Source organism: Melitaea cinxia, chromosome 6 (assembly GCF_905220565.1).
Source record: "Melitaea cinxia chromosome 6, ilMelCinx1.1, whole genome shotgun sequence".
In the NCBI taxonomy this organism is placed as follows: Eukaryota; Metazoa; Arthropoda; class Insecta; order Lepidoptera; family Nymphalidae; genus Melitaea; species Melitaea cinxia.
In genome coordinates this window covers 13,545,166-13,571,369 of record NC_059399.1, presented here as the reverse complement: position 1 = coordinate 13,571,369, position 26,204 = coordinate 13,545,166, and the positions used below count along the sequence as shown (strand labels likewise).

Sequence of the window (26,204 nt, the reverse complement as noted above, 5' to 3'; positions counted from 1 at the left end):
AAATGCAACGCTACCTCCCGTACTATTAACATAACCCAAACCGCAGAAAACATGGTCACTGGAAACACTATCAATGGGCTCGACATGCTAGTGTGTAATAAATAAATAAAATGCAGTAATATTTTCTCGTGTATCGAGGTTCCGGAAACTCACACAACACACAAGCACAAATGTCCAGACTACGATAAATATCAATATGGCCAATAAAAATGTTTGTCATGTGCGGGAATCGAACCCGCGACAGTTAACCGTTAGCGCAGCAGCCAATGATGAGACCGCTGCGTCAACGCGTCGTCAAATCAATAGTATCTACGTCAGTTTTATACAGTCGCAATTTCTTTACGATATTAAATGTTAGGAAATTATTTTTATATATTTAAAAGATATAACTTGTTGTAAGCTCGTTCAAGCTATATTTGCACATTCCGAATAAAAAAAGTTTTTTACCTTTTTATTGTATTAGTAACGGCAGAGAAATCTTTTGAAAAAAAATATTTACGAACAAAAGCGGGTACATTAGGGGGGGGGGTGGAGGTAAATAAGTAGAAACGAGACTGAAATTGGAAATATTGAAAAGATAATCATATTATGTAAATATTATAACTTTGTAAGGATAAAAGTTCGCTAAAAGCTTTAAGGTTCTTCCGATTTTTTTATCGAACACATTAAGTTATAAATGGCACACTTTGTTCCAAATAATTTAAAAAAAATACCTTTTTATTCCGAACTTTAAATAAATTATCCACCTTCGCTGAATGTTTAGCTTCGTTTGATGGTCAAGTTAGATAATTGAGAATGATCCATAAATAAAATGGTGTGCATGATTATATCGTTTTGAAATTGGCTTAAAATAGTGATAAAAACTTACAAGTGAACTAATAAAAGATAATTTCCTGTAATGTTGTACAAGAACAATGTTATGTGTGCTAAGATGCAGTGGGCTGGTGGAGGGAAGAATTTCATTACGACTCTCTGCTTTGACGGAAAAATGAAAACGTTTACATGTCTCTAAAGGAAGCCAGAGTCACGAAGATGTCGGCAGGTACGTAAATATACGTAATACCATTAATGATTGTCGGTTAATTTTAAACGAATCCGTATGAGTATTGATATTCTACGGATAAACTTATAAAGTTTTTTGTATAATTGTATACTTTTTTTTTCAATAACGTTAAAACAAATATAAGTCTCCCACTGAATAAATTTGACTATTCGAACTCTTTTTGCAGAAAAAAAATTAATTTCAAATTAATTATCATTTAATTCCGTCTTTTACTTTTCTTATTTGAGTGATCTCTCGACTTATCTTTTCTGTTATTAGTTAATCTAAAATTTCTTCTATATTCATCCCTTAAAATCCTGTCCTGATTATATAATTTTAATATCAATCATAGAACGTTATTTAAATTTTCTTCAAGACACGAGCAAAGCGTTTATTAAGGTTTTAGTAGCGCTGTGATGATATTGCCGCCTAATTACACAGAAACTTAAGTTCAGTAATTGATTAAAAAGCTCGTTAAAGCAGTGTTGCCCATCATTTTATTTTTATGTTATTTTTAAAATAATTACATTGTAGAATCCCTTAACGTTGTCTTATGTATTTTCAAAAATGTAGTTTTGGCTCGGAGCAGCATAATCAGTGCTTCTACAGTGCTTTGAATAGAAATGTTAATTTTTTATATCATTATTACAATACATGTACGTAGTTATAATTCTAAAACAGATTTAAATAATTTATTTCTCATAAAATCATAACGCTCACATACAATGAGATACAATCAATATAGTAGGGTATAATTTAACTATGGTATGAATATATATTTAGAATATATTTATACTGATGCTATTTTTTGTGAATACTTTTAGATAACTTACATTCATTATGTCCTACAGCCGGGTCAGCGGTGGCCATGATTGGCGCTAACCTGCGCTTCGGGTCGGCTGGCGCTACGAACTCCTCTATGGTCAACAACACCCGACACTGTCCGCCAGGTGGCGCTGCTAGCGCGGCTGCTCTCCTCGCGCTGTCTGGACTTGGCATATCGGCAAATATAGCGCTCATGGCCGTTATACTGAGTAAAAAACAATTGCGAAGGTAAATAAAGTAAATGGTCGCTTTTGTAGTTGTGTGATCAGGTCAGCGTGCGGCTTAACAGTAAGCAAACCCTACATAAACTACCGTGGTTTTTACAAAGGACACAAATATCTGTACAAACTTTAATAATGTTTAAGGTTTTTACGAATAAAATAATAACTATATATAATACTAGCGACCCGCCCCGGCTTCGCATGGTTGCAAAAACTATCAGTATTCCTCTAATATATTATGCATGCATATAAATATAAACCTTCCTCTGGAATCACTCTATTTACTAAGGAAAACCGCATCAAAATCCCGTACGTAGTTTAAAAGATCTAAGCATACAGACAGCGGGAAGCGACTTTGTTTTATATTTATTTATTTATTAATTTTTAATTTATTGCACAGTACATCAAAGAATTTTACAAAAGGCGGGCTTAATTTTTAAAGCATTCTCTACCAGCCAATCTTAGGACGTACAAGAGCAGACGTCTGTAGGTGTGCAAATAGGTAATGATGATATACCTAGATATTTACTACATGTTCTAAAATCCTAAATGGTAGTCACTTTATATAGAACTAGAAATGACATTTAAATAGGAAACATTTGTTTACTATTTAAATGTCATTTTCTTTGTGTGTTATGACATAACATATACCTATATATATATATATATATATATATATATATATATATATATATATATATATATATATATATATATATATATATATATATATATACTAACTGTCCCAGCAAACGCCATATACCTATATTACGAAAATTGAGGGTTGTATGTATTTTTTGATTCTAAATCATAATAAAATAAAAATAAAATAAATGATCAAAATATATTTAAAAAAAAATTAGGGCTGGACTACCCTTAACATTTAGGGGGATGAATAATAGATGTTGTTCGATTCTCAGACCTACTCAATATGCACACAAAATTTCATGAGAATCGGTCAAGCCGTTTCGGAGGAGTTTAACTACAAACACCGCGACACGAGAATTTTATATATTAGATATACATGTATATATTAAATTAACTGAAAGTAAACAATTAAGGTAGGACGCAGCAGTAAATATCCTGCTACTAATCTGAAGAAGTCTGTCTGGGGAAGCACCTCAGCCTTACAAATCACAGCTAAATAATACTGCCCTCAAGTATTATTGTTTCCCTGTGCTAAGTAAGGTAGCCAGAGCTCCTGTGGAGGAATAGGTACAATGACGGTAACGCGCATGCGATGGTTCTCGTGTTGCAGCCGTCCTTAGGGTACGACAACCACTTACCGTAACATGGGCCTTAGGATTATTTTTAGCGGTCTAAAAAAACATTCATAATAAAGAGAAAGTAGATCCAAATTGAGTTAATCAGGTATGTGTTAAAATAGTTATTTTAAGCTAAACTTTGTATCATAGATAACTGCGAGACAGTCGTTTACAGCGTGCTAAATATGTTTACGAATTTTTAGAGCAAACGATAGCTTCGCTTTTGAAATATTGCTACTATTTTTAGCATTGGATATTTTCGACTCGTAAAAATTTTCACATGTTAAAAGCAAGCTAGAATTTTATGTGCGATTTTATTTTATCGCTGAACTGAAAAGTTTCCTCGTTTTGCAACGTTGTAAGACCTTGGGAGATATACGTTAAAATGTTTTGAGTTACTTGCATGCGGGTAATTTTTTGAGTTTAACGACTTCTTTAGTCGAGGCTTAGTGCTGTGGTCACGACAACTGACTGTTTTGTTAATGGTCACAGTTTTGATCCGTACTCATGATAAATATATATATACAGTCCATATATATGAATGTTGTCGTGTAGGCGTTTGCGTTTCTATTGTGTATTTTCTTACTCTCGACTCGATTTTATTTTATTAGCTGTTATCATGTTTCTTTATTTATTAATTTCATTATGAGGAAACTTTTGACCTACTAGGTAATTTATTTATGAATGATTTCGAAATAAAATTACTTTTAATTTATTCGATTTCTAGTTCAAAAAAAAATTGAAACGCAGTTGAAATTGCTTTCTACGATTGTGTACGCTGCAACGGAAAAGATAATCCCATAATCCTGTCAGAATTCAATCAGATTAAACAATATCTGAAACTAACTTCATATTCGTTTTTTTTTTTTTGTTCACTATAAGATTTATTATTTTTATTACTAAAATTTGTTTATAGCATTTTGTCAGAAAAATTATATATAAAATATACATAAATAAGTTATAAATACTAATATTTGTAGTTTTCAAATATATGTGAATTTTCATTCAGGAGTAATGTAATCCCCTTTTTGCACGGTTTTGGAAAGGCCCTTATTAATCAGTATGCTAAATTAAAATTTGATAAATTTAGCTTTCGATGGAATTAAAAACTTGGCATTTTTATACCCGCTAATGAAAAGAATATTAACCCAGAAATTATTTCTACGTTGCTTTAAAAAAAATTACCAGTTAACCCGAGTACTATTGTAGTTTTCTAGTGTTTCACGACTGCGTTTCCTCCTTTAAAATTTAAACAGTAGAACGTGATAAGTTAACTGATTCCGAGATAAAAGAACTTTCCTTTTTTTACGTGGGGTAAATCCATCACGGATACCCTGCAGCGCGGGGGTACCAGACGGTTATGTCAGACTCCTACTGACTAAAAACTACCACATGTGAGCAGTCATCCGCCTGGGTGGGGCGAGAAGGGGTCGCGCTAGCATTCGCCACCTTAAAAGAGCTTTCCTGCTTCAGCCTTTAATATCCCACTTCTGGGCATAGGCCTCTTTCCCCATGTAGGAGAAGGATCAGAGCTTAATCCACCACGCTGCTCCAATGCGGGTTGGGGGATGTATTCCCCAATATGAGTAACGATCGTTATCAGGGGTACATGATAACAACCGGGACCGACGGCTTAACGTGCTCTCGGAGGCACAGTGGGGAGACCCACAAGGACTGCATAAACACCCAGACCACGGCAAACACCTGTATGGCCAATACAAATGTTTGTCATGTGCGGGGATCGAACCCGCAACCACCAGCGCAACAGATACAATTCATGGCTGTGACCGTTGCGCCAACGCGGCGTCATAAAAGAGCTTTAAATTTTTTGAAATAAACAACCTGGAAGGTTTATTTTGAGCACGTTTCATTTAGTATTCTTTAATTATTGTTATATAATTTTAGAAAGTTACTAATTAAAATTGGTTAGAATGCTTTTAGAAGAAAATCTGTTTGTATATTTTTATAATATTTAAGTTGATTGCTTGTCTTTCAAACGCTCGTATTTTGCTTTTATCCGTGACAATCTTTTACAATTTATTTTTTCCCAAGAGAAATTAAAAAAAATTGTAATTATGAATATTATTTAATATACTAAAATGTTCTTTGTTGTATCGCCAATTTGTACAAAATATTTTGAGTCGTCTAAATGTCACAAAATAAATGTTGCCATAATATTTTATTTATGGGCACGGTAGTACCGCCGCCAAGACGAGCCAAAAAAAAAAAAAAAAACAAAAAGCACTACCTATCTTTTCTCGAAGCGCTTCGTCGTTTTTTTGAACACTCATAACTTGGGTTCGAATTATAATAGATAAACAAAATTCTCGAAATATGATGTCAATAGTAGACTTATTAATTATATAAAGTTTCAAGTAGTAAAAATACCTCGTAGTTCGGAGTTAGCGACTGTTTGTCATTTTTTAAATTTATTTAAGTTAAAAATTCATCAATCACGCAATACATCATTTAATTCGATAAACATAATTGTGTTTGCTCGCAAACGAAAAAAAACCGACTTCAATTACATCGACGAGTAATACAACGTAGATCGACGAAAAAATAGTCAAGTAAATACGCGTTATCAAAGATTACTCAAAAAGGATACAAAGGTCAAGGATACAATACAAGGATAAAAAGGTCAGATGTCGATAAAATTTATATGCGACCACATGATAAACATCAGCTTTTGATTAAATTAAAAATTATCAAAATCGGTACATCCAGTAAAAAGTTATTGTGGATTTTCGAGAGTTTCCCTCGATTTCCCTGGGATTCCATCATCAGATCCTGGTTTCCTTATCACTGTACCAAACTAAGAATATCCTCTTTCCAACAAAAAAAGAATTATCAAAATCGGTACATCCAGTAGAAAGTTATGCGGTATAATACAACGTAGTACGACGAAAAAATTGTCAAGTAAAAACGCATTATTAGATATTATAACTCGAACAGTTATTGTTAGATCTCAAAAAAATTTAAATGGGACCAAATGACATACACCACCTTTCGATTAAAAGAAAATTTGTCGAAATCGCTCCACCCAGTCAAAAGTTCTGAAGTAACATACATAAAAAAAATAGTCGAATTGAGAACCTCCTCCTTTTTTGGAATTCGGTTAAAAATGGAAGAAATTATCCTCCATTCCTTATTCCACGATTTATACCATAACTTTCAAAGTTATTAACTTAGCCTCGTCTTCCCCTCCTGTACAAGGACAGATATTTGAGGAGTCCTCACGTAGCGTTATTAAATTATAGTGCGGACCCAAATATATTTAATACATAGACCTATTAAAATGTGTGCCTTTAATGTGATCTTCTGTAGATTATTGCAGACTTATGTACGTTGTAGGTATTTCATACAGGACATGTTTATGACTATTTATTTATAAGGTTTAACGATTTTTAAAAGAGTGTCTGTTAAGTCTTACGCAGACTTTTTTAGCTGGAGGTAATTAGAGAATATAAATATCTATAAAATGAGTAAAGGTGCTAATGAAAACTTACTTAAAAAAGACATTTTTAATGATTTTGATTCGTATTTCAGCGAAAATGTATGATATAATAATTTGGAATTTATGATCATGACATTAACAAATTTGTTATAATTTTTTTTATAATTACTAAGCCAAAAATTGTATGTTATTAACATTTACGAATAAAAAATTAGACCAACTGTCCTGTCACTAATGGAAGTTATTAAACATGGAAACAAATTATTTACAATTAATTACCACTGCCATTCATAGATCCCAGTATTTTGAATACAATGGCGAATATTTGAGCCGCTTAGCCGACTTATTCAACAGCGGCTCCAGCCATCTGAGCTGTCTCCCTGACATGATATGGAGCCAGAGCGTCGACGCAATTTGCGTTCCGCAAAAACGCTTATCGCTTTCCTTATTCGCAGAAAGTTGATGAATAATCTTCATAACAATCCCAAAAAAAAATTGATAAATGGCTTGGAAAATGAAAAACCTATCTATATAAATATAAATAAATCGCAGAAAGGTGTGTACGAAAACTTCGAATGACTGTAACAAATTGAACAATAACTTTTTACAAGGTTTGTATAGAACAAAACTTTAAATATATTGATTTATTCACGAAAGCAAATAATTTACTACGAAATTCACTGGATCTTTTAGTAATAATAAGTTTACAAGCAAAATACACGACCAAATTTAAAAAAAATACCATGTACATCTTCAAGACTTAACGTTTAATAACTTTGATCGTATGAGAAATCACAAGAATAGACGGAAGGTTCAATGAACTTACTACACTCGTTATTCCACGTATGTTTCAGATAGTGCAGCGGATCTATATAATATTGCGAACTTTAGTTTTCTTGACGATATATATAGAATTTATAAAATTGTAACGATAAAATTCAAAATTAAAATAAAAAAAAGGATAAAAGGGACAAGATCAAGGAGTACGTAGATCTAAATTTGCATATTGCACTGAGAGGCCCATCATTCCATATTAGAGCAGTATAGTAGATTATGCTTAGTAACCGTCTTTAGTAAAAGGATCCACAATATCTTAATATAAGTAAATCTTGGAATCTTTTATTTATTTATTTATTATTTATTTATTGCATTCATATAATCAAACACTTTTACGTAGTAATAAAGAAAGAAAAAAAAACAACAGAACAGAAATAAAATTAAACAAAAAGTAGTTACAATGACAGCATGCAAAGGCGGTCTTATTGCTTTAAGCAATCTCTTCCAGATAACCTCAGGTAAAAGGAGATTATTAGTAGTAGTTTTATAATGTATTTTAGTTTTATAATGTCGAAATTTTAATTGTATAACTTAAAAACTGTAAATTTAACATATTGATTACCATTGAAAATGTTATAAAATCCATAGTAAAAAAACACAGCATATTTTTAAAATATATTTAGATTTTATTTTGCGTAAATAAACTTACTTTATCAAACATATATATAAATATTAGTAGTTCAAATAAGGGTGTGAACTGAGTCTTATCTTTTATTAATGAAAATGTCTGGTGCTAAATGCGTAATCAAGCTATTCTCCGATTTCGCAAATGAAGATATTTATCTCCATCTTATTACTTCCAAAACACAAATTTCCTCAAAATGTTTCCCTTCACCGTATATTAGAAAACAAATTTATTGCAAAATTAGTTATTTAAGAAATTAGGCAGTTGTAAATTGACCTTAATCATATACGTAAATTAATAACAGTACCAGATAACGCCTTGATTTAAATCCCTAATTTTGGGTAAAGCCAACGTATCTTCCCTGGGGCATGTCATCATACCCAATTTTAAAAATAAATATTTGTAATAAACTAGATTACACTTTCTACTCTACTTCACAGAAGTATACTTTTGTTGTAGTGTAATATTCAAGTATTTCTAGCACACATTAACGAAAAGTAGTGAACTGCCTTGACACACTTTTTCATTACAACACCAAGATGTAAGATGAACACCAATCCGCTTTTAAATCTAGCCTTTATGATTCGTAAATACCCACTTTAATAGGGCAGGTTATTTGCGTGTATATTTTGATATAAAGACCTTTACAAAGTTGTGAAAATTTTACGTTTACATTTTTGAACATGGTTTTTCAGGTTATTCTAGCCTTTGAAGTATATATGTATGTATATATATATATATATATATATATATATATATATATATATACTGCTAACTACCAACATATGTTGGTAGTTAGTAGTAGAAATTCTTATTTTTTTGTTATACACTTACACTTACATTTTTGAATAAGACGTTGAGTAAAACGGCCAAGCCACATATTTTGACTAAGGTGCAGAGTTTGTGAAGTTAGGGCTTGTAGAGTTAGGGCGTGTAGAGTTAGAAGCTTGGCTCTACATGAGATCTGATAACTTTTTGACAGTGCGAGCCATATGATCTCGTCTTGGCAACATTTTACATGAAAATGTTTTTGTTGGGATTTCACTTCTTTTTGTAAGTTGCTTATGACAATATTTTGTTATTTTATTCATTTTTTCTTTCTTTTTTTGGGGTGTATTTCTTGCAAACCAGAGGTGCCTTTTTTCATAGATCACTATATCTATATCTTTGCCTTTTTTCTTTGTTGGTTTACTGTTTATAATAAGCGATAGATCAGGGCGATACTTGACTTTTAGGCGATTATATTCGACTATAGCTGCCTGTTGTGCTTTAATACTACTAAAGTCAATATTTATCTAATAACCGATTTTTATTTTTTTTGTATTTTATTATTATTATTTATAACAAGAAGTAACAAGGAGTCCCTATATCAATTTTCAGACCTCTAGCATCAAAATTTGCGGAAGTCTCATACAAACTTCCATCCCCTAGTTTAAGGGGTTGGGGGGTACAAATTTAAAGTTTTAGAATTTTTATTATTATTTGTGTACTAATACTAGCTTACATACCAAATTTCAGCTTTCTGGGATATAATTTTTCGGGTGTATCAGATATGCCTAAGTAAGTCTTAATCTCAGATTTTAGGTCGCGTCAATGACATAAATTACAAAATTACTTGTTTGAAATTAATAATATTTTTTTGAGCTTTAAGCTTTCATTTAAGCAAATTGTTTGTAAAATGAAATTAAAAAGTAAAATACAGTTTCCCACCGCTTTTCATTTGTTTTTCTGTCCACCAAAATGGATGAATTCAATGAAGAAATTCGGTATATTTTATAGTTAACGAACCTAATACGAAAGCAGTACAAATTTGGTTTAAGCGTTTCCCGTTAGGGAATTTTGATGTCAAAGATGCATTTCACTCTGGTCACCCAGTTAAGGATAAAATTGACGACATTTTTGAAAAAGTGGAGCTAGATCAACATTTGAGTAGTTAAGATATGTAACAATGTGATATTGAGTGTGTAGTGTGATTAGAAGGGCATCATTCATTATGAGCTTTTAATTCAGACAAAAACCATTGATTGAAATGTCTACTGGCAATAGCTGTTGTAAATTAACCAAGAAATTGAGAATAAGCGGCGTATTAAGAATTAGCTTGCAATGTACCCAACATATAAGTTTTTGTTTAGTTTTAGGGAGTATAATTTCTCATTTAAGTGAATTTTATTCATTTGAAAAATAAATGATCTTTAACCTTAACCTTAAAATTAATTTAACACCAAAGGTGCAACAGATATTGTAGTGGCAATTGTCTAGAATATAAGTTTAGAATTTATGGAAAAGAAAGCCACAGATTACAGCTTCGTAACAATCTTATATATATATATATATATATATATATATATATATATATATATATATACATCAATCTATTCATTTATTTCTTTTTATTAAAACAATATTGAACAGCAGTGAAAAAATAATAGAAACAAAAATCTGTGTCACTCTTTACGCCAAGCAGAAAAAAACAAATTAATCATAGACCTAAATATATACATACATAAATACATAGGACGTTTACATGAGACACTTTCTGAACTACTTTGAAGCTCGAACATACACTAAAAATATTTTTACGTTCTATTCTACGCTCTATTGTCTACAACTCTACATGGAACACATTTAGGTAGTAGCTCCATAAACCGCCGACGCCGCGGTGTCATCGTCCCATTTAACCGTTTAGCTGTAAATGTACTTTTGGTTACAGCTAATTTGAAACGACTTTTGATTTAAATTATGTTTTTTTAGAAAAGCAATTTTTATTATCTTCATGGATTTATCACGGTAATAAAATCTTAAAGAGTTTTTGTTGTATTTTTTTTGCGACTCCTCAATACCTAATTTACTGTACTTACCATTATTTTATAAAAAATATAATACTATGATGTTGTTGTTGTTGTAGATCCTATAAACGAAAAAAAGTTTGAGATTCGCTTTTTAAAAACGAGCTTTTATTTAAATGTGCTAAAAAGAATAAAATAAACTTTCTTCTAAAACTCTTACTTTCAACTTATTACCGTCATTACACAATTTATGTATTTTGTAATGATATTTTTGTGTTCGTATTTATTTTAAAAACTTCAAAAATTAAAATCAATTATTTAATTAACTTGTTTATCTACAAAGGTAAATTTCTATATCATGTAAATTGTGTAATGACTGTAATGAAAAATTATCTAGTAACTTATCCCGAGTTGACGTTTCAAGCCCTTGCATCCGTTGTCCGGTAATAAAAACGAAGCTGAAATTTTAGCGTTGTGGTGACTCATCTACACATTAAATTAATTTCGTTTAATATATGTTTAAATAATAGTTTATGTATTAAAAACATTAATGTTCAATTTTTTAAGTCTATTTGAATTGTTTGAGTTATTCGACATTAACCCTATCACAACCTAATAATTAAATTATCTAAGAAATGTGAAGGGGTTGTTTGATAATTTACATCCATAATAATTAATGATTTTGTTGCCACAATCGTTTCGGTTGACAAGTTACTATTTACAACAATCGTAGAAATATAATCATAAGAAATATATATATTCAAAATCAATTACTAGTTGAAGGAAACGATGGGTACTCAAATGCTATTCATATGTTAAATTCAAAACGGCATAAATCTCAAGATGACAAAACTCAAGAATGACGGGATAAAACGAAGATTATATGCGAACGACCTCGCAAAACCAGAAAGCGTGAATATTTTATACTTCCGCGTGGAGGGAGGAATACGATCTACATTCTTAAAAAAATTGGTCCGTTCTGAATTGTCTCGATACCATAATCAAATATAAAAAAACAGCGTCTTCAAGGAACATTAGCGACGTTAGTAATGGTGGCTAGTTGTTTATTTTTGTGGAATTATTGTTTTCAATAGCGCCAAAACAACATGGAAGTAAAAACAGAATATTAAACAACATGACACTCAAAAGTTTGTTACATGCCAAAGGTGGAATGTTAAAACACAGCTAGTATCAGAAGGTTAATTAGCTAAAACGGTATTGCTAAATCTCAAATTATTATTTCAATATTTAATCATTGATGACTGTTAATGATGCGATAAGTCCCATTACCAGCGTTTGAACATCTATTTAATATATTCATACACTTATTGTAAATCACATGATCCATTTTTGTAAGTAAGGTAAAAATAATTTGTTTTACAACGCACAAAGTGCTACTACGCTACGCTCAAGCGTTACAATGCTACGTAAAACCACTACATCGCTACGCACAAACGCTAAATATTACTCTATACTTAAAGTAAAATCAAAAAAAAATTAAGGAAAAAAGAAATTTGGTCATATTGTGGCTCTTATTATTCAGCAGATTTTTATGTCGCAATGACAGACAACAATTTCCTCGCTAATGTTGTAAGAGTAGAGACTTTTTATGTTAGGGTATTTTAAACCTCTCATCGTCTGGCAGAAGACGTTAAGCCATAAGACGCGGTTGTGATCTCGAACATCGTAGTAATAGAAAAATTATTCTAATCCATTAAACGTCTTCGTAAAAGTTTTGTTGGTTCGAAGCGACAAAACCGACCACTTAATGTGACGTAAGACTTGGATGATTTAATACTTCTATGTAATGTTGTTTTTAAAAATATGACAAGCTCAACCCTTTATTGTTAACTGATTAATAATAAAAAAAAATATGTACATGCCAAAGTCTGGAATTAAATTGCGTAAAAACTTCGAATAATTTTAAATTTCTACTATTTTTTGAATAGCATAATATTTACATACATTTGAACTATCAATACAGTGCTTATATTTTTTTATCAAAAATAGTATCGAAATGTTAGACATATGTGTTTCTCTTTTATTAAAACATATCACCCCTCAGTAAATGCGAGAACGTGACGGTCCAGTGCTGACGCCTATAAAAGTGACCCGACCTTTTCGAGTGAACCGCGTGTTAGCACATTAGCCTTATCCAATATAGGATTCCTTTCCAGTTACATATACGAGTATATTCATTGACGAGGGTTCGAGACTAAGGATTCTCTCCATTTAATCTTAAAGGGACTGACCGCGGACATGATACAAATATAAATAAAACTAAGTGGGACCAGCGGCTTAATCTACATTTTTCAACCCTATGGAAACTTACAGTAAAAGAAAAGTATTCCCGTGAGCATAAATAAATGGATGCTATTTTAAATTGTTCAATAGTTCCCTAAAAGAAATAAACGTTTAGCCAACCTCACAAACTATCGCGTTTATAATACGTACTTAACGAAAAAAAAAAAAAATGTTTAACTTTATAACTTTAGCCATAGGCTTGGCGGGTTTTGTACGAAATTTTTTATTTTTCAGCAAACTAATTTACTTCTTGAAGTTTAAGTTGGTAGCTTAAATTAAAAATGTTTATATCAAGTTCTCGTTTTTTTACTTTTCTTTGCTTTTATGAAGTTATTACAAACTTTAGATAAATTGCATTTATTAAAGTAGAAAAAAATGTTGTAACTGTTTTTGTTTGTCTGTCACGCAGATGGTCCCATGGGCTCCTCTTTCACCAAGCGATCGTGGACTGCGCACGAGCAGCAATTCTTCTACCCTTAGGTATCGCCGTGTTCCGTTGCCAGCCGGTCTACAAGTGCTCGCTTGTGGAAACAGCATTCCTGTTACTGGTAAGAATTTGCTTTAAAAACTTTAAGACGTCCCTCGCATTTTCACTTATGTTCAAATTTGTAGTTAATGTTTCGCTATTAAATTTTGATCGTAATTTTATGTTTGTTTATTTATAGTAAGAACCACCAACAGAATTACATGTTTAAAAAAAATTACAATCAGTTATATGCCAAGGTATTAAATATATACATATAATTCCTCTTAAAGGTAGTTACAGCATGCGCTTTAGACAATTAAGTCGTCTGCCTATTCAAAAGATTTTGAACATACAAGATTTAAACAAAAAAATACATACAAAATAAAGAACTAAATACATAACTATTACTATTACAAATTAATATAAATTAATATGAGTGCTACATAGCTTTTGATTTGAGGAATCAAACGACTTTAATAGTGTAATGTTACGGTGCTTCAAGATATATTTATCCACCAGATGCTTCGAGTATGTGCATACCCGAATACAATGAGCTGCCTACTTTTTCTAAGATCAGCACCCGACAAATAACAATGTCGGTAAACATCTATAATTCTTAATAGACATTCCCCTACGTTATACAATTTTTCTACCCTATTAACTGTTAGCTGGAATGAATAAGCAATGAGTCATAAATTAAAAGTTCCAAACATACTCGTATGTGGTATAAGATCACGTCTAGTCTTCAATGTGTGTAAGAAACAGTTAACGTTTTCTATACTATATATATATATATATATATATATTATATTTTTTTATTATTATTAAATTTGTTTACAGATCGATTTTACTGGATAAAGTCGACATGTTTGTAAATATTTATTTGAAAACCCAATATGAATACTAGACTAAAAGATCATCGCAACTGATAAATGCACCATATAAGTTTTGTTACGTTTACGGACAATAAATTGTGAAATCACAAAATTGTTTCTGAAAAATTGAAAATTAATGAGGTATTATCATCAAGTATAAAGACCCAGGGCCCTCATCAGTCTAATTTGCCAAGGGCCCGTAATAAAATAATTAAATTCGGTTCAATAGTTTCAGAGTTATTGATTTTAAATACACGAACCTTATTTTTTTGTTATTGGTAAAGATACTTAGTAAAATATTAGAAACGTAAAGTTATTAACAAAAGCTTACTACAAATAATTTCGTTTAATTTTTATCGATTTATTTTTCGGAAATAACTAACAAATAAAGAAAAAAAATTAAAAAGATAAGATTTTTAGGGTTAAATATTTTAGCAAAGATAATCACTGCAAATACAAAAAAAATAAGAGATGTATATGTTAAGGCTTACGATTAGATTTGTCAGTTGTAGGAAAAACGTTAATACTAAATGATTTATTTCCGAGTGTATTCGTTTCATCTCATGTTATCCGGTTAAGGAAAACATTGCGAGGAGCATGTTTATTTATACTATAAATCAAAAGAGGTTCTGAGACAGTTGGGGATTAGACTGTAAATCCTGAATCTTGGCAGGAGAGTCCTTTACCGTATTATAGTACAAGTTACAGGCTTGATAATCTAATAATCAAAGTAAAAAAAAATGTTTCACAAACTTTCTCGAAAAGATTAAGGTTAATTGGTCTTTTTTTTAAATAATAATCAATACCTCACACTCAAAAACCCCCAGTTGGCCCCCCTTTGCCAGGAATCCTAAAATACGCACAACAAGAAATCATAATCGCCCAGACTACGACAATCATCTATATGGCCAACAGACAAAATATTCGCCGCTTGTAGGGATCGAAGCCACTAGTGCATCAGCTAGCTGCTGAAACTACTAAGCCAACACATCGTTATGTATAATACTACAAGTATGTGGACTCTATTATTTCAAGTTATAATGCTACCTGTGCATATGAATAGCCCTATTATATTTGAATGTACTTTAGTAAAAGCATCCAATTATTTTTCTGGGTCTCAGCCAATTGTACGTACCACGAAGCACGTCGTACAAAAAAAATGCTTACTAATCAGACTAAACGTATCCTAAGTGATAATGCTTTTGCCAAGATTCTGACTCCAAGTTTCTATATTATCGTTCGTTTACCTCAACTGTTTAATAAGACGTAGGTACTCTGTGGTTTAATCTACAATAAATTTTGATGTTCGTTCTAAAGTTAATGTTAATTGTAAAGACGTTTTCACTAAAATATATATTTTAATTTACGGTTGATTTTGATTTTTAAATGTCGTTAATGATTCATATAAGTTAACAATTAACAAAAGCTCACTTAATGCTAACGTTATAAATTTAATGTATTTTTAGGCTTATCCACCTTTAAATTCACATAAAGACGTTTAACATAATAAAATATATATAGTATACATATAAGACGATTGTTAAACGTTACAAATTTTTAAAATTTACATGAAAAACCGATTATTACACTAAGACTAATATTAATAAACATTTTTTTTGCCGTTTGGTGTCGGCTGAGTAGAATAGCACCACCCCCTTTCTTCCCGTGGGAGTCGTAAAAGGAGACTGAGGGATACACCTGGCTCAAAATCATCAGAGTCCTGAAGAAGGAAAACTTCATTTGAAACCCGGAATGGGGTCTCCGTCGGGCATTCGTGGCATAGCAATAAAATGCGAAAGACTCCTGCAGCCGAACTGGCTGCACTTGTATCGACTCGTCCTTCCTGTGGCCCTAGCCAGTGAGGTCGAGAGGGCGGCGCATAACTTAGCAACACTGCGTATTCCTGAAGAGTGTCCTAGGCGAGAGTGTCTGTCTGTGGAGAGGACACTTTTTTAAATCGTCTGCAACAGACGGACTAACGCCAATGATGATGATGAATAAAGATTTACCTTTAGCATTACAACTGTACTTATTTACACATAATATCTAATTTTTCGCAATTAAAATGTAATATAATAGAAGTAAAATATTGTAGGTATAACATAGTATAGTAGAAATAATTACAGAGCTCGGATCGTTATTCGCAACGCAAGCCGGTCGCTTGTTTATTCATTTTGTTATGATTCATCAAGGAAATAGTGATGTGCTATTGTATGTATCGATAGAGTGTAATATTTGTAATCTGTTATTGCAAATCGTCGAGGCCAGAACATTTAGCTGGTTTAGTATTTTAATATACAAAAATTGTGTTGTAATTTAAGTATATGTTTTTTTAGGTCTGGGTTATCAATATGCTTATGTAGTTTTTTTAAAGATTTGTTTGAAATGGGATATTATAGCTAATTTTAATAGCTTTGTTTTGGATATTTTGTAATTTTTAATATTTTGATTATGGTATGCTACACCAAACAGGAGCGGTGTATGTTAAAAGCATGGTCTTATTAACATTTAGTAGGTTTTCATCTTAGTGGATGAGCTAAGATTTGTCTTCCTCTTAAATATCAGTCGTAGTGCGTTTATAGCCTTGACGCTTTCAAGAATCAGTTTATCAGTGTTCCATTAAGTATTGTACCAAAATATTTTACTTGACGACTCCAAGGGATGATATGGTCATTTATTTTAATTTTCTTAGATGCTACCGAACGTCGCTCGTTTAGGGAACATTATACTTTCAGTTTTATTGGAGTTTAACTGTAGTTTTCACTTGATAAAGAAGTCACTTAGTAGATTAATGGCAAGTTGTAATCAACTGATTACTAAATCGCTATTGTCAGAAGTCATCAGTATAAACTGCGAGTTATGTATGTGGCTTTAGCTAGGGACATCTTTTATACACAGCGTGAAAAGATATGGTCTTAGAATTGAGCCTTGTGGCAGACCAGCTGGAATATGTTTAAGAGAATGTTCGCCGATAGCTACAGAGAAGGTACGGTTAACCTAGGTAGATACGATTTAATTAGTCTTACTAGTCCTATTGGAACCTTATTAGCTAATAGGTTGTACAAAAGTCCGTCGTTCCATACCGTATCAATCATATACTAATCATAGCAGTACACTTCTATAGATTAAAACCATGCGTTATTTATTCATTTACTGATGAATGATTATGACGAAAATCAAACTGTTCCGATATGGCACATTAAGGTTATGGATTGAAATAAATTTCCAAGGTTAGGCAGTAAACTAATGAATCCAATAACTTTTAAGTCATAAGCCTCATTTTCCTGTCTTTTTTATTGGTAAGATTTTTGCAATTTTTCAGAAAGACAGACCCAACATTAAACATATGTTCAATAATTTAGTTAATAAGACCCTTTCGTGATATATTTTTAAGCAGATAATTTGTCAAAACATTTATACCAAGGACATTGCAAGATACGAGAGCCACACTACGATTAGTGACTTCAAAACGTAAAATCTATTTGATTAAAAATCTAGCTTACCGTACGCGGCTTCGCTTGTGAGCCTTTCGTCTTCGCTTTAGTAAATCGCCTTTTTCTTCCGTTGAAATACAACCAATGTTACTCAGTAATCATAGATCATTCTCCTAGTTAAAGAGTTTTTAAAATTGGTTTAGTCGTTTTTGAGTTAATCACAAAAAAATAAAAATTATATTTATAGAGTTCTTTCTTTCTTCTTTAGAAAACTAATATTTATGTACTTGTTATTAGTAAATTGTATATCGCTATTTAAAATATGCTTATAAAAAAAGGAAACGTGTTCTATATTAATTTATATCATAATATGATCTTAGTTAATCATTACAAGTTTTAGCAAAGACAACAAAGTTTATTTGTAAAATGTAGTAGATTACTCCGCTCACTCTGTAAATTATTTAATACAAACTTTCACAATTCGACGAAATTGAAAATCGATAGCGTTCAGCAAACAATTCCACTAATTGAATCTAAACGAATATTACACACGCCAGGCCAGCATAGCATTGAGGCACACAGAAATATCTAGCTTTGTATCACAAATGCTAATAGAAGTCAACGATGTATATTTAATACCGCATTTTGAAACAAAACCTTATTACGTGAATGACTAAATAATCCTTTAATCCTCGGCATATATATAAAAGTAGTTTGGTTGAATTTATAAAAGCTTTACACTCACTTACCCCCAATAAGATTAAGTACTTTATTGGAGGAAACTAATGTATACGACTATACCACGATATGGGTCGCTAACGCACAGCTGGTATAATTTGTTCTAAGTTTCGGAACAGCCCCACTGGCCAAGTACCTGAATCTGACTGAAGATTACAGTCAAATACTCTTGAGTGTTCTTTTTCTTTGGTAAGTAAGGTAGCCAGATATCGAGTGAGGGTAAAGTTCGAGGTAAGGAGGAGGTAAGGGACAACGCACTTGCAATGCTCTTAGTATTGCGGGCGTTATAGCCTAGGGTAATCGCTTTCCTTCAAGGGCAACGCAAGCTTGCTTAATGTTTTAGCAGCAAAAAAGTCACAAACCGAGATAAAATCTGCAATCTTTTGTATAAGAATCGTTTGCTGTGACCACTTTGGTTCATCGTAAAATCGTTAATACTCATTATATTTATTATTTCATATTTAAATCGCCATTAAATCCTATGCAACTTTTCACTAATTTTGCGATTTAAAGTGAAAGGTCCAGATATAATGGCTACGTAAAGTTTTAGAATTTGGTCGTTAGTCGAATAATTAACAAGTGAAAACGGTAGAAGAGCCTGCGGTGACATAATCCACCGCCTGTGGCGTTGTAGCCCAAAAGGTCTCGCTATTAAGTGCGACCGAAAGTAATATTATTCTTGTAACTTTTTCCGTTACTCTGTTAGAAGTAATTTTATATTACTTTGTAACAGTTATTTTATTTGTTTGTATATATTCTTTGTTTGTTATTCATCATGTATATTTGTTTCTAATTAAAACATTGTACCTAATCGAAATACTTTACGAATTTTTATTTCCGCTTTTCTCACGTCCCATTTTAGTTTATTTTCTTAGACGTATTTCTTTATAACTCATGAAAGGAAATTGAAAATTCATATACCTTCGACGTCGAAGACATGTGATCGTGTCCAGAATATATTAAACTTTAATATGAGTTGACACCTTTGGAAAATAGGCTTCATTTTATTTCTATCTACCTTTTTTGAATGTATTAAAATAATCTGCTATTATTTAGTAAAATATCGTTGTTACATTGAAAGTAATTTCAAAGAGAAATTATGAACTAAAACATCGTGACCATCGTGACATTGCAGTATGTGTTCTAAAACCATTGATAACAAAATGTCATGAGAATTCCGAGTTTGTATTATCGTGATTCATTAGTTCAAATGTCTCAAAAGTATAAACAATTCCAATAGAACACGTGTTATTCTTGGTTCTCTTCGGCTGTTTTGTGTTTTAAAAACTCTTGTTTTTAGGAAAGTTATAATAATTTTATTACGTGAAGACAGACTTTTTTATAGTTCTCATCATATAGTTATTATTATTTTTTGTTACTTTTTAGTATATGTTCATACATAGATACAAATTAGTCATTAATATAAAATATACAAAGGTAAATAAATAAATAAACTAAATCTTTTTATCAAGCAATCTAGAATGTAACTAAAAATAAAATATCCCTAAGTACCTTTAGTAAAATTATGCGATTCGGTAGTATATTTATAGTTAAGTTATGGTTAATTGCTATATTGCGAAATTTCGCCTTAGCTCCTATAATGTCCTTTGGGAACTCAAAGTTTACTAACTTCAAGAGTTGAATAGTTTGGTGTACATAAAATATATGCAGGATTGTTAACACAGTTTAAGCAATTAATAGTCAAACTCTCATGGAATAAACATATGAATAGACCATACCTCCAAGTGAAGTGAAATTTGATATAAGTATTGATTGATTGATTAATTGATTGATTGATTCAGCCTGTAGCATCCCAGTGTTGTGCATATGCCTCTTACCGTGTAGAAGATGGGTCGGAGCTTAATCAGCCACGTTGGTCTACTGCGGGTTGGCAGATATAAGTATATATAGGAAAATTGTTTGTCCAATTGTACATTTTTAAAGTTAAATCTAGTGGTTAATTATTTATTTTATATTTTGAGTTTAATGCAATAAAAATATATTTAAAGATGGCTATGGTATCGACCTATTCGATATTCTATATGCGAGTCAAAAAAAAAGGATTAGTAACAAATGTCCATCGAAATTATTATTTATTTATTAAAATGAACATCTAGATAATTATTTTAGTACACTCTAAAAAATTCGAAACTATTAGAGTGAGGAAATCCAATAGAAATCCTAATAGTTTTTAATTAGCAGTATTCTGAAACCGTAATTACTTAGTGGCAGGTTGCCAATTGAATCTATGAGAGACTTTGTGTTCCAAGTCATGGCCAACATACCATCGGAAAAGGGAAGCGCATGGCTGATAACAGCCATTGTTCGAAACTAGCACAAAAACCCTCTTGTCTTTCCACAACGTTGATATATCGACATTTTAAGAGCAAATAAGATAAGAAGACTTTTCCAGCGATTTCTGTATTTTTATCCGTATAATAATTGAAAAGGATCCTACAGACCGTGACATGACGCTTCAACGTCAATCGAAGAGGAAAAGGAAACTTTTGATTTAGATTTGAAAGAAAAATATAGCTTATCTTTTAAGAGACGGCTGACATTTTTCGCAAAATTTGAAAAAGTTACGAAACAATTTTAATTTGAAATTTTAAGAATTAGTCGTTCAATGAGTTGTCATATTTGTGTAAATATTTTTTAATACTAAATAACTGTGTGTAAAATACAAGTGCTATAAAACTGTCATAATAAATTTTAATATGTCGCATAATGACTTTATAAGATGGTGTTTTTATGCAAGTGGTAACTAATATGAAAAATTAGAAATAACAAAAATATATTTGCGAGCAACCATATAACGATTGAAAACATTATCTTTTAGGTAACAGTATCCACAGTAAATATGTTGACGACGGTCCTAAATGACAGCCCTATTTTTCCTGAAAACGAAGAGGAACAAGCGGATTTATCGGCTCCCTTACTAATGGACAGTCCGCAGGTACCTTGTCTTACTAGCCATCCTTAAGGGTCGTATAATATTTTTTGTTGCATGAGATATAACTTTAACTTCATAATGACATTTAAGTTTGACGAGAACTTAAACGTACTATACGAGTATATACACATATTATTGTTAATATGTATTTGACTAGTAATGTATTTATAATATAATATTAATTTATTATTTTTACTGTCTTTTTAAAATTATTTTTAATAACTACTGTAGTAAAACATTTCTATCAATTAATATAATACAAAAAAATACATTTAAATTAGTTACTTATTATTTTTGTTTCAGTGCGTCCTTTTCGGAACATTTATGATATGGTTTGCGTCAATTACAATAAATCTCGGACCCACCTTTTTATCTGGAGCATTGGCAGCCAGCGCTGGCTCTTATAGTTCTTACGGTCCATCACCGTCCTGTCCCTTAGTTCGAGGACCTTTTAGACATTACGTCCTCAATGCTTTGTGGATCGGAGTTAACGCTGTATGCGTAGGACTGACACTGTTCCATTTACGGAAACTCCATCGGGATCTTACTAAGGTTTGTAATATTATATCTGTACGGATATGATGTCAAAGGCAAGAGCTCGGAGAAGTTTAACTAACTTATCGAAAGCTTTCACCAATTGCATACCACCTCCATCGTATTAAGTGTTATTAGTTCGTTTCACTTCTCCATGTTAGATACGATATTGCATATCATTCATCGCTTATAGCCTATACAACTAGTAATAGCGACGGCAAAAGTAGCGTACGGTGCTATATTACGATTATGACAGTCGTTTGTTCAAAGTTTTCTGAAAAGTCGTACACTGCACAAGTCGTTTTCTTGGAAACGACAGGGATTCAAATGAGAGCAATGTATAAAAGTATAAAAGTTGAGTTGGTATACTGCCAATATTCACCAAACTTTATGTATAAGATTTAAATTTTCGCGCACGAAGTTATTTGGATTGGCGTCACGTGGCCACGACGTCGGCGTGAATTCCAAAATTGGTTTATCGACGTCTCAAGTTCCGTTGCAAAATTGGAGCACGAGTGTCAAAATTTGGATAAAATTTAAATCTTATCGCATGCAGGCTAACGTAGAAGCCGTACGAGTAGCTGGTCTAGTAACCACGCTCGTCAGCATGGCTGGCGACAACAGGCGCATGGATTCGCTTCCCAACAGCGTTGGACCAAGGGTATGTATCGTGCATGCTTTGCATGCGTAGACACTTCTATCATCCAAGCAATCTTAGTGGTGTACTGATTGAAGATTAACCCTCTTTTTTTTCTTACGACCTCAATTTTATATTTATATTATATTTTGTTGAAGTGTTAACTTCTTTGTTATTGAACCTTGTCTGATTTAAATAACGGCTTAGATGTAAATTTTATATACATATATTATTGTATTATTATTTTAATAATATTTGAATGACCCTAGGTTTTTTTAGATCCAGTTTGGTATTGAATTTTATAATCTTCCTGTCTTCCTTTCTTTATTTCAATGCAATGGAAAAATTTATGATAAATACGTAAAATAATAGAAGAAAATTTTCAGACAGTAGATGGTGCTCTTGCTGACGGTCAGTGCCGTCCAACTGGGAGTGCTAATTTACCTCTTGGAGGTGGCCGGAGGCTTAGAGGATATCTCGCAAGGGTAGAACGTGAAGGAGTCCGACGGGTGCGAATGTTCCTAGTTATCACCGCAGCGTACGTCCTATTTTGGGGACCACTTTTTATAATAACTTTACTACATCACCCCGCATTGACATCGCATGTAGCTTACGAGGTGAGTTTTTTTTCAATTTTGCTTCTATAACTTTTTATAGTTTTGTTTACTGCATAAGTGGACTTTTTAATTATGTTTATTATATAAAATATTATATATATAATTATGTATATTAAATATCGATCTTCTTATATCCTTCTATTTTATACAATGTTAACGCTTACCTCTAATGTGTATATTGTTCAAGTTCACATTTAAACAGTATGGAATTTCGCTTGTCTTTATTGCAAGTAAAAGAAAATTATTGTGTTGAAACCTGCGGAATGTCCCGCAGTCGTAGCATAGCCAATTACGTACCCTCCAATCCTTCTTCTTAATAAGAGATTACATCCAGCATTGGTGCCTTTACAATTTGTAGCAAGACAAGAAAATAACATTACGTTATTTTTAACAGCTATATTTCCAAATAACATTGCACATATCATACGTGCATGCTGCGGTGAATCCTCTGCTGTTCCTCGCGCTTCACCGCGCTCTGCGCCGCGCTGCACTTCAACTTTGCTGCGGATGTTGCGTGCATTGGAGCCAGTTTGTACTGGCTCTCACTGCAGCCGGTAAGTTACTCTTAATAAAGCCTAGGCACTTCAAGACATGGTTCCGTTGCCATGATAGACATATCGCGTTGTCGTGACAAGAAGAGATACGATAAATTAAATCAACGCTTGGTGCACATCTTTTAATTTGTAAGATAGCATTTCATGATGATTATCAAATTTACTTGCTGTGTAACGGTTAGGTTAGGTTAGGTTAGGTTAGGTTATGATAAAAAAAATATCAATCTTGTTCAATCTTATTAATTCTTTAGTAATTTGTAATTTAAAACAAGTATTGACTGTTTACACTGACTTAACATATCTACGTATGTTGTAATTGTATTTTTACTATTTTTTAAATATTTGACCTAAGTATGAGTATAATAAGCGAGTTAGGTTCGTAAGTTTGTCTTTAGTGAGAACGATTACGCCAGTGTGATGGTTTGGTTACAGCACAGTCTCCTCTTGCGCCGTCGTCCTTTTCTCCGGCGGCTGCATCCCCGGAGCCGCCGCCCGCCCCTCCCCCGCCAATGGCGCCTCCCGCGCCTCCCCCACACCCCGCTCCAGCGCCACACACGATGATGGTAATTACCTCTTATATGTAAGTGTTGACACCGTAATACGTGGTTTATACTCGCACGACCCGCACGCACCCCCTAGTAACCCTAGCGAGTTTCTGTAATGCGCATTCGATCTTTTATATTCATTAGCTGTGAAAAGTATTATGTGTGTATGTTTGTTATCGCTGATGCTATGATTTATCTTCCTTTATACTTCGGTCTTCAAATTTTCGTTAAGTATATAATTTAATTTTACTTCGTTATTGAATATAATTTACTCAATAGTCAGATTCGAAATTGCATGTGTTTCTATGTTTATGTGTCAGTGGCGTGTGTAAAGCGATTGGCTGTTGATCGATGGTAGCGCCCCTAAAAAACCTACTCCCGGTAAAATGATCTCGAAATCTCGATCTCAGAGCTGGGAGGTTGACGAGTGTGATGCTGAGAGTATGTCGAGTGCGCGTGTGCAGGGAGACGAGGATATGATGGAGTCGTGGAGCGGCAGCGTTCGGCGGCCGCGCTCTCCGAGCCCGCTCCTGCCTGCGATCTGAACCGCAAGCGCCTCTGACCCCTGCCCGGCACACGCACCTGCCCGCCTACCTACAATACCGGGCTAACAGATTCAATGCTCAGCACCCGGCTGCCAGAATCATCAAAAAATTAAAGACTTTGATAGCTCTTATAGCGTGTTATGATTTCCACTTTTTACGTTGTTTCTTGTGGTATCAACTTACATAACTATAGTTACGGGTACGTGGTAACAAAGACGGATAGATAATTTATTGATGGACTTGGAGCCTGGTTTTGTGCAGTGAATGTATATAGTACTCACAGTCGGCGTTTTGCTGATTAAGCGCAGATACTCGTGTCAACTTAATGTCTCATTTTTCTTATGAATGTTTGTAATAATATCAAATTAAGTGTCTACTTATTTATAATAATTGTTTAAGGTTAACAATTATGAGTCTAATATTAGATAAATGGATGTCCCTATTTATATTAGATAGGATTATTAATAAATAGATACGGAAAGCTCAATTCTAAACAGTTAATTCGTAGCAATAAACTATGCATTGACCACACACGACTCATAGATATAGATTACCATAAAGATATTTTTGTTACGTTAATATAAATATTACCATAACACATAACACCAAGTAAGGGGTAAACGCAATTAGCTCTGCAAAGAATAAATTTTAGATATTAAAACATATTTTTAAAATATCAGCTTAAATTTTAATATTCTTATCTTAGATACAAAATATCGTTGTAATAGACTATTTTCTTTGTAAATAAATATCTACTTAAGAAGATTAACGTCTATTTTGTGTAAAAATAGAAATAACATCATAAAGATATTGTATTTCAAAATTCTAAGTAAACTTTATTAATGAATGTTTTGTCTACGAATAATATTCGTTAGTTAGAATAATTAATTAATAAATAAAATTCTGTCCCTTTGTAGTTCTTCTTGAAAAGTAGTTATATGTTA

At 32.3% G+C, this 26,204-nt stretch overlaps 1 protein-coding gene across 1 annotated transcript; it reads left to right on the top strand.

The window, feature by feature from the left end:
• Nucleotides 1–1,002: 1,002 nt before the first annotated feature.
• Nucleotides 1,003–25,260, top strand: LOC123654753. Its single transcript, XM_045590638.1, has 10 exons — nt 1,003–1,042; nt 1,867–2,095; nt 13,772–13,910; nt 21,715–21,831; nt 22,132–22,380; nt 22,919–23,023; nt 23,386–23,616; nt 24,011–24,170; nt 24,603–24,733; nt 25,126–25,260. Exons 1-10 carry the CDS (start codon nt 1,003–1,005, stop codon nt 25,258–25,260), a joined length of 1,536 nt encoding a protein of 511 aa, XP_045446594.1.
• The last annotated feature ends 944 nt before the right edge of the window (nt 25,261–26,204 follow it).